The sequence below is a fragment of the Vigna radiata genome, chromosome 8, assembly GCF_000741045.1.
Source record: "Vigna radiata var. radiata cultivar VC1973A chromosome 8, Vradiata_ver6, whole genome shotgun sequence".
Taxonomy (NCBI): domain Eukaryota; kingdom Viridiplantae; phylum Streptophyta; class Magnoliopsida; order Fabales; family Fabaceae; genus Vigna; species Vigna radiata.
In genome coordinates, this window is record NC_028358.1 from 33465631 (window position 1) to 33482331 (window position 16701).

General features: G+C 32.2%; 3 protein-coding genes across 8 annotated transcripts; 2 read left to right on the forward strand and 1 right to left on the reverse strand.

The window, feature by feature from the left end:
• Positions 1–3086: 3086 nt before the first annotated feature.
• On the reverse strand, positions 3087–4112 carry LOC106771137 (germin-like protein subfamily 1 member 13). Its single transcript, XM_014657057.2, has 2 exons — positions 3958–4112; positions 3087–3824 (listed from the first exon to the last, which is right to left on the reverse strand). Exons 1-2 carry the CDS (start codon positions 4073–4075, stop codon positions 3277–3279), a joined length of 666 nt encoding a protein of 221 aa, XP_014512543.1. The 5' UTR covers positions 4076–4112; the 3' UTR covers positions 3087–3276.
• A 1542-nt stretch (positions 4113–5654) lies between these two features.
• LOC106769719 (U11/U12 small nuclear ribonucleoprotein 48 kDa protein) lies at positions 5655–10014 on the forward strand. 6 transcript variants are annotated; one of them, XR_002669284.1, is made up of 6 exons: positions 5655–6817; positions 6996–7110; positions 7690–7797; positions 8112–8809; positions 8912–9495; positions 9615–10014. XR_002669284.1 is itself a non-coding variant. In XM_022785254.1 (4 exons), the coding sequence occupies exons 1-4, from the start codon at positions 5709–5711 to the stop codon at positions 8757–8759; spliced, it is 1980 nt and encodes a 659-aa protein (XP_022640975.1). In that variant the 5' UTR covers positions 5655–5708; the 3' UTR covers positions 8760–10014. The 6 variants fall into 6 exon arrangements, 1 of the variants encoding a protein (XP_022640975.1); XR_002669287.1 differs by having other exon boundaries at positions 8912–8945; XR_002669286.1 differs by having other exon boundaries at positions 8112–8945.
• Positions 10015–12077: 2063 nt separating this feature from the next.
• On the forward strand, positions 12078–13854 carry LOC106770560 (U-box domain-containing protein 9-like). Its single transcript, XM_014656360.2, has 2 exons — positions 12078–12393; positions 12760–13854. The coding sequence occupies exons 1-2, from the start codon at positions 12142–12144 to the stop codon at positions 13852–13854; spliced, it is 1347 nt and encodes a 448-aa protein (XP_014511846.1). The 5' UTR covers positions 12078–12141.
• Positions 13855–16701: the final 2847 nt, after the last annotated feature.

Consider the following 16701-nt stretch of genomic DNA (forward strand, 5'->3'; position numbering starts at 1 on the left):
TATATATATATATATATATATATATATATATATATATATATATATATATATATATCGCCATATATACCACCGGTTTTGGTATCATTGATAGCCACACAGAAGTCTTGCAGAGGGCTTGGATCATAAGCAAAGGCAACGGAGGATGCCAAAGCCAATAGAACTATAAGGAACTGACCAACCTTCATTTTTGTTCGTAATTAACTTGTAAGTGTGAAATGTAAGAGTGTTTGTGAGAGTTGATGATTTTGCAGCATGGGAAGCTAGGTATTTATAGGACGAGGCAATGTATTTTACCGATTTCAGGATTAGATAACTATGTGATGGTTGAAACATTTAGGGAGATTCAACACACAGATACACATTAGACTTATTAGACTTTTATACTGCTAAGATATTGTCCGTTTTTAACTAAACTTTTATGGATTTGCTTTTAGTATCATTTTAAAAGATTTTTTATTAATGGAGATATTTTATATATGGAGATGTTTTATATGCATATAAACTTATGTCTATCTTCTCTTTTATCTTATATATATAAATCCATATCTATCTCTTGTTTTATCTCTGATACGTTTTTGTTTGTATAATTCTTAATGACTACTAGTTTGTCAAATATCATTGATTAGGTCGTCAACTAAAAAGGAGAAAATACTATAGCTTAATGGAAAAAGTCTCTTTAACAATTTTTTTTTACAACGCATACGTGGCAGTTTGTGATTGGTCCATTTTAAATATTTTTTTAGAATAAATTTAAACATACCAATAAAATGGTGACACGTATCCTGTTATAAAAAAGTTATTAAAAAAGAGTTGTTAAAATATTATTGTGCTAGCTTAATATGCTTCATGACAAGTTTAGTATGTATGTACCCGCTACCTTTGCTTGAAATATTAGTTTTCTAATGGGAGCTGGTGAATCACGGAGTTGTTGGTTCTGAGAACAGCCGGCTACAATTTTCTCAGTATTTCTGTCATTTTCTCAGCATTTATATAAAAATAGAATATTGATACGATGATACAAGTTTACAAATATTTGATATACGTTACACAATTAAAATAATTATATATAAAAAAGCTTTTGTATTTTTAAGAAAACAAAAATAAAAAGTAAATAAAGATAAAATCAAATAAACTAAAAAAATTGTCCGTACCAAAACAATTTTTTTATAAAACAATGTGACTTATTTGTATTTATAGCAAAATATTTGCCTTTGGAGTTCTACCTTCTCTGTCTGGTGGATGAGGAATTTGGTAATTAATTTAAATTTCGAGTAATTTCAGACGTCATTAATCACTAGTGTAAAAACATTGATTAACATCACTCCTTAGACGTTTGTTAGGGGTAAGCTTGACGTATATTGATGACTGGTGACATTTTCGTAAATAAGTTAGTCATGTAGGTGTTAGTTAGCAGGTGCTCCGACGTCTATAATATTTTAGACATTAGGGGTCTCCCAACTGACGTCTATATGTCTGACAGGTGGGTGAAAAGTCATTTCTTTCAGACATATAGACGTCAGCTAGAAGGGGCCACAACATCTATATGGCGGAAATTAATGGCTATTCACCTACCCGTTAGACATATAGACATAAGTTAGGACAACCCCGACGTCTATATGTCTGCCAAGTTGGTGAATATTCACTCTTTTCTGTCTTGTAGACGTCGGATCTTGCCAAACTGATGTCTATATGGCGGACATTAATGACTATTCACCTACCCGTCAAACCTATAGATGTCGGTTAGGAGATACCTAACATCTATATGTCTGTCAGACAGGTGAAAAGTCATTCCTTTCTGTCATATAGACATCGGATGCCTCCACACTAAGGTCTATAATCTTTTATAGACGTTAGTGGCCTTAGTAGTCGACGTCTATAAGCCCCACAAATATTAATTTTTAAATCAGAAAGACGTCGGATTAGTGAGGTCACCGACGTCTTTTCCATTATAGACGTCGAGCTCGTGTGCAACCGACGTTTGATTTCTTGTTAAAACAGTGATTGCGAACCAGTAGTTTCGCGCACTTCATCGTCTTCCTTGACTGTTCTCTCCGTTCCATTGAATTTACAGGTGCGTTTAATCTCTTTTGATATGGTTAAACTTGTTTTTAATCCGATTAAAGTAATCTTTTATGTATTAACTTTTATTTGAATCGATTAAAATGTGTTTTCGTTGTGTTTTGGTACGGTTTTTTCTTGTGTCTTTGGATAGCGTAGTGCACCTTCTCCCTTTACTAGTTTCCTCCTAAGAAAAAACTTACGTGTTTTGGATCTCTCATGGCATTCCAACCCGAAAACGAACTTGCGTCATTGTATAGAGCCATTCTCACCGTCGATGAAAAAGAAAACGGTGAGAATACGGTGTCACCATATTCTCACAATTCTTTTTCATTGGCGGTCAGAGTGGACTTAGGCAACTACCCAGGTTCGTCTTTGGATTGAAATGCTATGAGAAATCCAAAAGACGTAATTTTTTCTTACGAGGAAACTAACAAGGGAAAGAGGTGCTACCACCCTACCCAAAGACATGAGAAAAACCGCATTAAAACACAACACTTCATAGACGTCGATTAATGTAATGACCGACGTCTATAGTGCCCATAAACATCAGGTAATGTAATGTTTGACGGCTTTATAGACGTATTAACAAAATAAAATATTTGTAAATGTTCTCGTTAGGATTTCCGAAAAGGTTAGCTCAATTAANAAAGGGAAAAGATTCGAAGAATCTCAAATATGGAAAATCATTTCATTATCCAATGCCATAGGGCCATATGTTAAATTGTTGACGTCAAGCAGAGAGACTTTAAACTATGTTAATATCTGAAGACAGTGATATATGATCTTAGGATTTTGAGGTTGATGGATGCTTCCAGAACATTTATTTATTAATTTATNAACAAGAACATGTTCTTTTACATATACATACAGCCACTATGAATCAAGCAAGTAAAACTATACCGACTTCGAATTTAAAAGCTAAAAAATTTTCAGTTCAAAACCCTTATTTTTTTATTTATGAATAAACTTTCATAAACTGACAAAAATAAAGAAGAGCAGCGACGTTACCTTCTTTTATTGGTATATTAAGGTTGAAATGCACACAAAACAGTTTTGTTACAGACATAACATAAATAGCTACATGCATTTTATTTAATATTTGTAGTAACTTTGAGAGACTTTTGCATGAAAAGCTACACATTTAGAAAATCATTTATGTAAGGTCCGAGGAAGGTGAGATAATTAACGATAGTGTTTCATGTTCCCACACTCTTGCTATTGTTGTACCTGAAATTGCCTCTGAAGGTAATCGATAATCTTTACGTCAACTTGAAAAGCTTTGGCGAGAACATCATCGGAGATGGGAGGTTTAGATCCAAAGACAGCATTTGCAATAGTGATAACACCCGGGTTTTGGCTACTAAGAGCAGCAATGGCCACAGCATTTCCATAACCAACGTTTTGCTGGAAGTGAATCAGACCAATGGGAAAAACAAACACATCACCTTTGTTCAACACTTTGGTAAATAACCTGTTGTCGTTCTGGTTGGACGCCACAAAGCCAACGTAAAGGGTACCTTCCAAGACTAGAAGAATCTCTGTTCCTCGAGGGTGAGTGTGGGGAGGGTTCAAACCNTTGGGTGCAAAATCTATGCGAGCCAAGGATATGCCAAGTGTGTTCAAACCTAATATTTCATTAACAGTCACTGCTGTCACCTTTGAACCTAACGGGTTNGCAGTGTCACCGGCTCCCAACCCACNATAGAAGAAATCTTCAGCATTAGCAAGCTTTGGATCCTTGCAAAATTTTCCATTCACGAACACTGCACATCAAACAAAATCACCAAACAACAAACTTTTATACATAGACATGTGCAGATTATTCTTCACACAAAACAGCTACAAAATTTATGTATATATATATATATATATATATATATATACCGCCATATATACCACCGGTCTTGGTATCATTGATAGCCACACAGAAGTCTTGCAGAGGGCTTGGATCATAAGCAAAGGCAACGGACGATGCCAAAGCCAATAGAACTACAAGGAACTGAACAACCTTCATTTTTGTTCGTAATTAACTTGTAAGTGTGAAATGTAAGAGAGTGTTTGTGAGAGTTGATGATTTTGCAGCATGGGAAGCTACGTATTTATAGGACGAGGCAATTATTTATGTGTATTTTACCGATTTCAGGATTAGATAACTGTTTGATGGTTGAAACATTCTTAATGACTACCCATTTGTCAAATATTATAGATTAATAAGAATATATTTTAGCTTAATATGGTCCATGACAAGTTCAGTATGTACATACCCACTACCTGTGCTTGAAATATTAGTTTTCTAATGGGAGCTGGTGAATCAGAGACTCAGAGTTGTTGGTTTTGAACAGGCGGCTACAATTTTCTCAGTATTTCTATCATTTTCTCAGGCGGCTACAATTGATACGATGTTTACACAATTAAAATAATTATATAAAAAAAACTTTTGTATTTTTAGGAAAAAATAAAAATAAAAAATAATAAAGATAATATCAAATAAAGTTAAAAATTTTGTCAGTATGAAAATATTTTTTTTATAAAACGTGCATAAGACCTTAACTAGTGCTACACCTCATTGGATTTATTTGTTTTTGTGCCAAAGTGTTTAATTGGACGTTCATGTTACCTTTCAGATATGGTCTGGAGTAAGTGGGGGATAATGGAAATTTTCATTAATTTATCTGGTCACAAAGTCTCTGATCTCTATCCGTGAAGTAACAAAGTTTCTTCCTTGATTTTTGTTAATTTTCTCACACCACTCAAGGATTTCAAACTCATAAGTGTTTATTATGTATCTATCTTTCTCTTTTTTTTTTTCTACCAATATTTGTATATTCAAATTAAGGAATATGATATGTACCGAAAAGAAGAGTTGTTATGAAGCAGGTAATTAACAAGTTTGATGACAATGACATTAAAACTAATTATGAATCTTAATTTTTAGAAACTTGGAATATCCCCATTGAAAGATTGTGATCGTTCTCCAACCTCCCAATTTCCTATTGCAAAATCACATAAACATATATAGCCTTTTTTTATTTTATTTTATCTTTATCCTTTTTGACTAATATACGCACTTTCAAGATCTTAACCAGTCGGTAGTTTGACAAACCAAATGTGTTTCTTTTTACTGTATTGGATGCATTAATGCAAAATGGTCTAATGTATATCTTCTTTAGTATTTTATGTGTACTCAACAACTTAGTAATGATAATGTAAGTTAAGTTCTCAAAACATGAAATACATAGTTATCTTTTTCAAAGATTAAGACGAAGATAATGGAGGTAATGATGGTGGCATGGATAGTGGAAATCACCATTCCAAATAACTGTTGTTTTAACGTCTGGCCTGGGAGAGTTAGGATTTAAGACCATGAAAAGGTAATGAACGAACCTTTATGTGTTTTTGGGCCACACACGTGAATGGGCCCGTGCATTTTATGTGTTTTTGGGCAAATATGTCATTTCGTTTTACTTATGAAAGTGAAGGAAAAAAACAGGGAGTGGAGGAAGAATTTCTCTTCCTTTTGAATATATCATATGGGCCAGAATTCCAAACAAAAGGCCCAGGTCCTTTAATCTGAACACTCACTTGAATTTGAGGAAGTCCCTGGAAGGAGAGTGTGAAGGTGAAGATAGTTTTGAGGAAGAAGATCGATGAATAATCCTTCGAATAACAGCCCTAGTCTTTCTTCAACGCTCTCGTCTCTGAAAAACCTAATCGCTCTCTCAAATCACGTTCTCTCTGTAACACCATCTCCGGCAACCTTAAACACTAACCTAATACAATGCCCTTTCAGTCCACACCATCTGATTCCTCCACACTCGCTCTTCCATCACCACCTTCGTTGCCCTTCCTCCCCGCGCCCTCTTCCTGATCTCACTCACTCTCTCACTTACCCCCATACCCTCCACAACTCTCCCTCTAATGAACTCTCTTTCTATCTCCATTCCCTCTCCAACTTCTTCTACCGTGATTGCCCCGCCGTCGTTTCTTTCTCCCCTGCGGACGCCCTCACCACAACCGCCACCCTCACGCTTCCCGCTTTTTTATCTATCGAATGCGCCGACACAGATACCCATTCCAACCTAAACCCACTGTCTCACTACGCGCAAATTCTTCCCTCTCATTACTTCTCCGTCGCGCGTGAACTCGATGCCTGGAACGATTTTCCCACCACCTTCTCCAACTCCGTTCTTCGCGCCATTTTAGGTCTCGGAATAGCCAATGAACATCACTTAACGGATTGGATAATAGCGAATTCGCCTAGATACGGCGTCGTTGTTGACACTGCTATGCAGCAGCATATGTTTTTGTTATGCTGTTTGTGTCTCAAGTCGATTATCAGAGAAGCTTCCGTTTCCACGGAACGCCAAAATTCCCACGTAATTTGCCCCGTTTCGAACCAGGCTTTGACCTGGTTGGCGTATCAGGTATCGATCCTTTACGGTGCAGCGAACGGGAAGGGTTTTGTTCTCAATTTCCTGAAGCAATGTATCACGGTTGGTGCGTCTGTTCTGTTGTTATCTCCTTTAGAAAACCAAGCTGCTTTGAAGCACGAGTCTCGGAATTTAGATAAAGAGAGTGTGGATACGAAGGATGTCAAACCTGCTGCACCAGGTGGCGAAAAGAAAAATTCCATACTGAATAGGAAGATTTTTGTCTCCCAAGTTGCAGCGGCTGTTGCGGCATTGCACGAGCGATCTTTGTTTGAACAGAAAATTAAGGGATTTTGGTTTTCTCAGCAGCCAAGTAACTATCAGCTGTATGTTGTATTTCCTCTTAAAAATTTGAGCATTATTTTTCTGTAATAAATGCTTATTTGGTGTGAAAATTATGAAGTATGAGTTGTGTCTTTAGCATTGTTATGATCATTTACAATCAAATAATTGTTGGGGATTTTGCGAGCTTAATCTGAATTATATGGAGCTTTATTTGTGCAGGGTTGCTGAGCATTCTTATTTGTCTGAGAAAGCAAACGAAGAGCGGGCAAAACGCCCTGATTATAGACCTATAATTGATCACGATGGCATACATAGGCCTCAATCATCTAACCAGGTACTTTTAATATTGATATAATTGTTGGTAGAACAAGCTCTGTTATGGTATTGCGTTCTTTGGTTTGCCTTAATAGACAGGCTTTACTCCTTTTTTCACATTTTAGCACTTAGGGAACTAGATTTCTTATATCTGAAGGCATTACTCCGTGGCTCTTGGTCATGGAATATCCTAGGTTCACCAGGAGAAGAAATAGACTGTTCAACCCACATTCTATCTATTTTTCCTAACTATGCGTTTATGAGCATGGGAGCAAGTTGTTATAAATTTGTGCCTAAGTTCCTGTTATGTGCAAGACTGTTTGTTTGAGGAAACATTTTCTATTTTTTTGTTGTTTTGCATTTTCAAAACTTTATGTAGGAAATATTGTAACAGAAAACAGAAATAGAAAATTGTCTTAATTGTTTCTCATCTTAACATAAACTTATTAAATCAGGAAAGAAATGAAAATAAGGTGGCCTTTTTATAATTAAACACCTGTAATGCAGCCCCTAACCCATCCCGGCCATGAAGTGGAATATTATATTGTCTTTCATTTTACCTGTTATTGAACATGATTTCTATTGCTATCAATTGTAGGAATCATCTAAAGAAAAGACCCGAGAGGAGTTGCTAGCTGAAGAAAGGGATTACAAACGTCGAAGAATGTCTTATCGTGGCAAGAAGACAAATCAATCACCTTTACAGGTTAGAAGTACTGCAGTAGTTGTTGAAGTTTTCTACTTATATTGTTGAATCATAGTAATTTCATGTACTTGATCAGGGTTTCATTTTCCAAATGCTCCCTTTCTGTATTGAGATCCTATAATCATCCAATAATTTTATTATAGTTGGTAGGTTGGTGAAACTGTTCTGTCAGAGTTGTTGCATACTTGTTTTGGCTTATATGTCTTATAACACTATTTAAGAATAAATTATCCGAAGAGAGGTTTTCATTTTTTTTAAAATTTAATTCCTTAATTTTAGCTAATCTAGACTTAATTTTAAATTCTTTCTGGAAGGTGATGAGGTTCATGATAGAGGATTTCATGGAGCAAATCAAGCGGGCTGGGGGTTTTGAGAGCCCTGAAAAGACGTCTGAAGATAGTGGATTGTTTCCATTTAAGCCTCCTGGTGATGACATTTCTATGGAAGCCAATAATTCAAGAAGAGCTGGTTCTGACTCACCTGCAGTGAGAACAAGCAACCCACATTATTCTCAGCAACAATCACAGTCTAGCTGTTGTGATGAAAGCAATAAATTGGATGTTTCATTTTCTAGAGATTACAAACAATTCAAACATGAACATCATCGAAGTCATTATTATCGAGATGATCAAGGGAATGTTGACCGACGAAAAGATCATAGAGACCGGCCTTCTACTACAAGCCATGAAAGACACTCAAGACATAGTCGATCACGTGAGCATAGTAGTCATCAGAACGAACATGATTCCTACTCAAATAGAAAGAAGCATGATAACTCATCTAGATCAAGAGATAGGTGGCAGAATGACATTCACAGGAGTCATATTTCAGATTCTTTCCCAAATAAGACATTTTCAGACCGATATGATCCTTCAGAATCTCTTGATATATGTGATGATGATATATCCTCTGATGCCAAATATATCAAGTCCGATAAATTTTATGATAAGGAACATTATTAGGATTGTCTTGGTCAGAACTGTGAAGATATTACACCTCTTGTGGCCTGTGGGTAAGTTGTGCTACTTATGTTTCCTCTTTAGATGTTGTATGTATGTAAATTTGAATGTGAATTGATATACTTTTGACGTGCTTTTTTTGCATAAATTTGCAGTAATAACTTACCAAGCTTCGGCGATTTTGTCAATGTATCCTCCTTTGTATCCTTAATTCTGAAAGCACGTTTATTTAAGCAAGCTTTACTTGGACTGGTTTATTGTTGTTGGTGGTGGCTGTTATCACTGTTGTGTTTTTATTTTTCCTCGTTGGAAAAAACATTAAAATTGCAATTATGTCATCCACATTAGAATTCTTTACATAGGATTTTTTTCAGAAGTTTTACTTATCTCATGGGTGTTTTACTTAAACTTGACTACGTAGTTTTTTCAGTACATTGTATTGTGTGGCTATGTGGCAGTGCTAGGAAAAATCAACAGTTTGGATAATGCTTTACTTAGGATATTGATTCATTTAACTACTACTAGAGAAATTATATAGTTTATATTATCTACCAGGCATCTGAAATTTTATATTCTCTTTTTGGTGTATATTTTTATCGGTTTCTTTTTTTTGTGTGTTTAACAAAGAAGTGATTGGAATTGGATTCTGTCTGAACTTGAGCAAATTTTGTTTCAACAACTTCCATGTTGTGTTCTCTCTCCATCATTTGTTCCTAACCTTAGCATAGAATATGGCAAGGTTGGTGAAGGTTGTCATTATTGAGGCTTTTATTTTTCTGAGAAAATTTATTGAATATTTTTGCATTATTGAGATCGTAATGCCTTTGTATCGGCTAATTTCTCATGCTTTGATTCCAGACCAGCTGAAAGCAACAGAATCTTTCACTCTCTTCCTGAATTCCCTCTGCCCTTTTTAGATACTTGCTGATTTAAAGAGACGTACTCTTCAATGGGTTTCATAGGTTTCTTCATTAATTATTAGAAGAGACCCAGCTATGATCTTGTGTCTGCGGTCAATGTTTGCATCTGTCCAGATATCAGAAGGTAATTATACTAAAGAGTGAGGGTAGACGAGGGAAACAAATATGGCAACGGTGTTGTTTGCATCTTACTGTAAATGGTAATTATCTCTGTTGTATCTGTTTATTCAATTTATTGTTGCAAAGAGGGCTCCTCCGTCCTGAGCGGCCTTATTTATGTCAAAAGATGGATTTTATTTTCCAAATTTCAAATTTTAAGAACAACGTTGATAATTTGATTTTTTTGTCCATTTATTGTTTTCTTTCAAACAATTCCGAATATGTTGGTTGCTTGGTACGTGAGGAATGATGATTGGAAATGTTGCCTTCCTCCCCGCTCCATTTCACGGGAAAATACGGGCAAACACATCAATTGATATTTTGGGAAAGGTTAGGCAAAAGGACAAAGGAAAGTAAACTTAGTTTTTTGCTGTGTCCAGTTTCACCAATCTCTTAATAATGGATTATCAGCACATTCTAGGTGGGATTAGCGCTTGTATTTTCTGCAAGTCAAAGCCTTTTCTACATATTACAAAAACATTGAATGGAAATATAAATCCTTAATATGGGATTACCTAATCCAGATATTAAAGGTGTATTTTTTATTATAGAAAAATGATCTTATCTGAAATTTAAAGTTTGCAGCTTAACTAATCAACATAATTGACAAAGATATATGCAAGTTAACTAAGTAGTTTCAGGACAATTTGGTGATGCAGTTAAAAGTTTTTTTTTTTATAACTTTTTTTAATAATTTTATGTTTCTAAAGTGAATGGAATGATTGGCTTAAACTGTTAGAATTTTAATATATATATATATATAGTTAACTAAAAAGTGTTTGCAATTTGTTTAGAAATATTTTGCATCTTTTATTAACATGTAGACAATTATTAAAAATGTGATATTTAAAGAATTACAAAATTGTAGGAAAAGAAATTGGATTCTCACATAGTATACATTCAAATTCAAATAATATAACTAAATAAAAATTTATAGAAAATTTGTTTTGTTTTTGGAGAAGAGAAAATGATACCCAGTTCAAGACTTGGAACTCAAACATTTAGAACCTTAGACTTTCATCCTGACAATAAAAGTAAAAAAGTATTGCCTTGCACGATTAATATCTTTATGAATTACTTGTTATATTAAGATATTTAGTTTTAATTATCTTTAAATGGTAATTTAGAAAAATAAAACACAACATAAAATATTTTATGATAGTTTTTTATGTTAAATATAGCAAAACGTAACAGTGTCTGTCATTTGCATACTATATTAATTAATTATTTTTTAAGTTAGTTTAATTTATCGTAGTCATCCTATTTAGGGAGTGAATATTTTTTCAAGACTAAATTTTATAATAAGGAGCACATTGAAAACTTATAGTATAACACGCAATGATAGGAGAAATTTTAATCCAAATTTTATATCGTGAAAATGCAAGAATAAAATTAGACGTGATACTTGTAAAATACATTATAGTAAAAATAGCATAACTATAATACAACTTGTACAGTTTAATTAAATGCTGAAAGGGAAAATAATATGAAACAATAAATTTAGTCTATAAGTGAATATTTGGAAATTCTCAGACAATCAATACATTTTATTAATAATTGTGGTAAAATAAATAATTTAAATAAACATTAATTGAAATTTGAACATCAAAATTGAAAATAAATTTTTTTAAGTATAAGCATCTCCAGATTTGTTTCCTTACATGATGTATCTTCCACAACGTACTTCTTCAATTTTTTTAGAACCAGGATAGTTCCATTATACATCTCGAAAATTGGTCAATAATAATTATCAACAGTATAATTGAAACTTCGACTTTTAAATTTAAGACATAAAAAATATGAACATAATCATATCTATTCTTTAGATATTTTTATTTGAGGGATAACCAGAATAAGACGTAAAAAATATTGGATTTATAAATTGATGAAAATAATATTAATAATCTTTCGTGATATTATGGTAATAATTGTTTAAAAATATTTCATGTACTTAAAGAATTGTAATAATTTGTTTAAATGACTTAAATATTAAAAAAAAAATATGTTGAATATATAATATAGATGAAATAGAATTAATAACATGGGATATAACTATATAATTTATTACTAAATAATTGATTTAATATACACGTGTAAAAACATTATAAAATCCAAAATTAAACTTTCTTTAGAATACATTTAAATTAATTTTAAAATCATAAAATGCATAGCATACAGAATTTAAGAGTTTTTTTAAAATCATAAAATGGAGACTGCCTATAAAAGGAGTTGGCTTCCCCGTTTGTCTTCATTCACTCACTCTTTCCCTCTCATTCTTTCTAGCAAATTCTGATTCCTGTTCTGCAATGGCCAACACGGAGGCGGAGCTGAAGCAAAATTTAAAGGAATTGATCGAAAGTATCGTTGACGGTAATGATTACACCGTTCAGACTGCGGACAATGCTATCCGTGCTCTTTCTGCGCTCAAAGATTTGAAGCGCGTTCCGGTCAATGCTTCTCCCTCAACAAACGTGGATCAATCACCCATTCCTTCACACTTTCGATGCCCTCTCTCCGGTCACTTGATGACAGATCCTGTTATCTTGATCGTTGGACAGGTTTTCTTTCTTTTCTTTTTCTTTTTTCCTTTCTTCATTGCCACGTATCAAGAACCTGTTTCATTAAGAAAGGGTACACTATGTATGTATATACCAAGAAAGGTGTTAAAGAAGGTTTGGGAATTGAAAACTGAACATTGATTTTTGCTCTTTGAGCATAGTAATCATATAGTAGTATAGTTGTTTTCTTGATAGAATTGGTCTTCTTGAGCTGTTTATCTGACTTTCTTTAATGCTGCTTGTTTGATGGATGAAGATGGAAAAGAAAGCGGTTATTATAATAGAGTTTTCATTGTTTTTTCAATAAAGGGGTTCTTTGTAATGGTGAAATAATGATGTATTGATAAATGATGATGGCGCATGCAGACTTTTGATCGTCCATTAATCCAGAGATGGCTGAATGATATCCGCGGAGTTTACCCTCAGAGCCATGTTGTTCTCAATCGCAGTATTCTCGCTCCCAATACCTTGCTCCTAAGCATGATTTCAGAGTGGTGCAAAGACAACGGAATTGACATGCCAAAGCCTGTTTCTGAAGTTCACGACGAACAACTAACCGAGGCACTCATACACCGTTTGCATTCTCTGCTCTTGAAGCTGTCACTGTCACTCCCTGAGCAGAAAGAAGCTGCAAAGGAGCTTCGTCAGTTAGCAAAAAGAATGTCCGTTCGAGCACTCTTTGGGACTACACAAATGATTAACATTTTGTTGCGTCCGTTATCATCCGAAGCTCCTACGGATCCTGAACTCCAAGATGATTTGGTCGCAGTTATTCTAAACCTCTCAATACTCGACTCGAACAAGAGGTTGTTGGCAGAAAACGAAAATGTCATTGCCTTTCTCATTGATTCGTTGAAATCCGGAGCAATTGAAACAAGAAGCAATGCAGCTGCAGCTCTTTCCTCGATGTCATCTCTTGATTCGAACAAGCACATAATTGGAAGATCTGGAGCTATAAAGTACTTAGTGGATTTACTTGAAGAGGGAGACCCATTAGCCATGAGAGAGGCTGGAACAGCCTTGTTCAAACTATGGTTTGTTCGTGAAAATATAGCGAGGACCGTTCGAGAAGGGGCAGTGCAGATTATGCTTGGGAAGCTCGTCGACCATATTCTTGTTGATGAGTTGTTAACAATGTTGACACTTCTTGCTACACATAGTAAAGCAGTTGAAGCGTTGGTGAATCATGGCGGTGTCCGTTTCTTGCTTGATATCTTGAAGGAGGACACAGCAGAACGCACCAAGGAAAACGCTGCAGTAATTCTACAACTAATCTGTTACCATAATAGAGAAAAAAGGGAGGAAATTAAAGAGGAAGAACTGGCCAACGGCACAATCTCAAAGGTTGTTCAAAACGGCTCCGCCAGGGCTAGAAGGAAAGCTAACTCCATCCTCAATCTACTTTGTATTAATCCAAATCCAAGTCCAAATCCAGATCCAAACCCAAACCCAAATCCGTGATTTTCTTCTCTAAAATTTCCATCCTTTATCTCTCATAGAAATTTAGGCTTAGCTATATGACTTTGATTTCTTCTTCTGTACAGAAGATCTCTGTTACAATAATATCGTAACAGCAGTTTCATTAGCAAACATGAATGAATTGATTCATATATTCTTCTCAAAATGCTCTGTTGACTACATGTGTTAATTTGTAAAATCTGTACTGCTTATAAATTCTTAAATTTTTATGCATTTTATGATTTTAAAATTAATTTAAATTCTTTATTTAACTACGAAAAAAAATTCTTAAGTTCTGCATGCTATGCATTTTATTATTTTAAAATTAATTTAAATGTATTCTAAAGAAAGTTTAATCTTGGATTTTATATTGTTTTACATGTATATATTAAATCAATTATTTAGTAAAAATAATTACATCATATATTATAAATTCTTTAGTTATATCTCATGTTATTATTTCTTTTTCATCAACATAATATTTTATTTTAATATTTAAGTCATTTAAAAAAAATTTACAATTATTTAAAGATATATATTATATATGGGACATTTGTCTTCTTAGAAACTTAAATTTCACGAAAGATTATTTTAATCAATTTATAAATCTAATATTTTGTATGTCTTAAATTCTGGTTATCCCTCAAATAAAAATATCTATAGAATAGATATGATAATGGTTTTTTCTATTGAAATCACGTCTTAAATTTAAAAGTCGAAGTTTCAATTACGCTGTTGATAATTATTGACCAATTTTCGAGATGTATTTACCATTTAAAGATAATTAAAACTAAACTTCTTAATATAACAATTAATTGATAAGATATTAATAGTGTATATTTGAGTTTCAAGTCTTGAACTGGGGTATCATTTTCTCTTCTCGAAAAACAAAACAAATTTTCTATAATATTTAATTTAGTTATATTATTTGAATTTGAATGTATACTATGATAGAATCCAATTTATTTTCCTATAATTTTGTAATTCTTTAAATATAACATTGTTAAAACTTGTCTAAATGTTAATAAGATGCAAAATATTTCTAAACAAATTGTAACCAACTTTAGTTAACTATATATATTAAAATTCTAACAGTTTAAGCCAACCATTCCATTCACTATATATATATATATATATATATATATATATATATATATATATATATATATAATAAAAAATGCAAAAGTTATTAAAAAAAATTAAATTGCATCTTCAAATTGTCCTCAAACTACTTAGTTAACTTATATACATCTTTGTAAAAGTTGAGTTGCAAAAACTACTTAGTTAATTTAATCATATCATGAAAATAAGTGTGTTAACGTTTAGTTTTTTTTTTAATTATTACTTTATAAAATTATGTGTATTTTTCTTCAATTTTAATAAAGGAAAATGTTTGTTATATTAATATTTTTATAAAAGCAATAATTTATTTAATTTTTTTATGGATAATTATTTTGAGAAAAAAAATTTCTTTTTAAATTGAAATGGGATTATTATATTTTAGATATCAAAACTAAAAACAAAGTTAAAAACTTATTTATATATAATTTTTTAAAATAGTTTATAAAAATAAATTCATAAAAACTTTCAAAAGAAATAATTAAAAAAAATAGATATAATTTTATAATTGTATCCAAATATAAATAATTTTTGGATTTATAAAAAAATTTATTTTATACATTATTTTTTCTTTCAAATTATCTTATTATTAAACTTAAATAAATTCAACATATATTATATTTTCAAATTTAAAAAGAATATGTATCTAAAACATAATTACAATTAAAAAAATTAATTTGATTAGTTTTTATAAATCCAATATTTATATATTCTTTAGAAATAATATATTTGAAGAAAATATAAATTAACTTTCATTTTTCAATATTACAAAATAATAATTATACCAATTTCTATCAAAACTATCTATTTTATATTACATAATAAAAAACTATCTTTGCACAATAAAATTTTTAAACTATATTTTTTTTTGGTATTCAAAATTAAAAAAAAAAATTTGGAGTGAAGAAGAAAAAAATTATATTAATAAAATGTCATATAAAAACTTCTAAAGAATATTGCAACACAAATGGAAAGAATAATGAAAAATGTATTAAAAATGAACTAGTTTAGGTTTAGGTTTGATAGACTAATCCCACTTTAATTATGCCGAATCCATCCTATATGAGATTTTCAAGACTGAAGCTTTTAAAAAACACTCTTGTTAAGCGGACTAAAAATATAAGACTTGATTTGAAAAGAAATTAGATTCATGAACTAAACAGTCAAATGACAATTCTACATTTTAGGTGTATTTACATTAGTACAAAATAAGGTTTACATATCTCGCGTTTAGCATAAAAAACGAAAAAGTCAACGTTAAAAATTATCGTGATAGTTTTTGTAAATAAAAGTTCATTTAAGACGTCGCACATTGAAAAATTTGACGTCAATTGGTTATTAAACGTCGAACATTGAAATTCGACGTCATATTGGTTAAATTTTGTGAAAATCTTTGGCGTTAAGATGAAAATGTACTCACGTATTAAATGTCCTAATTTCGGACGTTAAAATGGTATAAGACATCGAAATATCACTTTTAAACGTTACATGTTAGTGAATTCAATAAAAATTTAAGTGAGAGGTTGAAAATTCATTCACTTTATCTTAGCGTGAGATCCTCTTAGCAGTTCAAACTTTTCTAAAACGAAGCTTGGTGACCAACACATGTAATATTTATTTCATTTTATGCAAATGCATGTTGATTAACTATTTTATGTATGATTTTTGTTTGTTTTGACTAATTGTTTTCGTGTTCTCCTTCATAGGCTTGTTCTCCTTTCTCCTTTACTA

Excerpts from the sequence above, each read along its gene's own strand:
- LOC106770560 (XM_014656360.2), top strand. The coding sequence starts at position 12,142 with ATGGCCAACACGGAGGCGGAGCTGAAGCAAAATTTAAAGGAATTGATC. Across the intron at positions 12,394-12,759 it reads TTATCTTGATCGTTGGACAG|ACTTTTGATCGTCCATTAAT; the intron begins GTTTTCTTTCTT and ends TGGCGCATGCAG.
- LOC106769719 (XM_022785254.1), top strand. The coding sequence starts at position 5,709 with ATGAATAATCCTTCGAATAACAGCCCTAGTCTTTCTTCAACGCTCTCG. Across the intron at positions 6,818-6,995 it reads CAGCCAAGTAACTATCAGCT|GGTTGCTGAGCATTCTTATT; the intron begins GTATGTTGTATT and ends TTATTTGTGCAG. Across the intron at positions 7,798-8,111 it reads CAAATCAATCACCTTTACAG|GTGATGAGGTTCATGATAGA; the intron begins GTTAGAAGTACT and ends TCTTTCTGGAAG.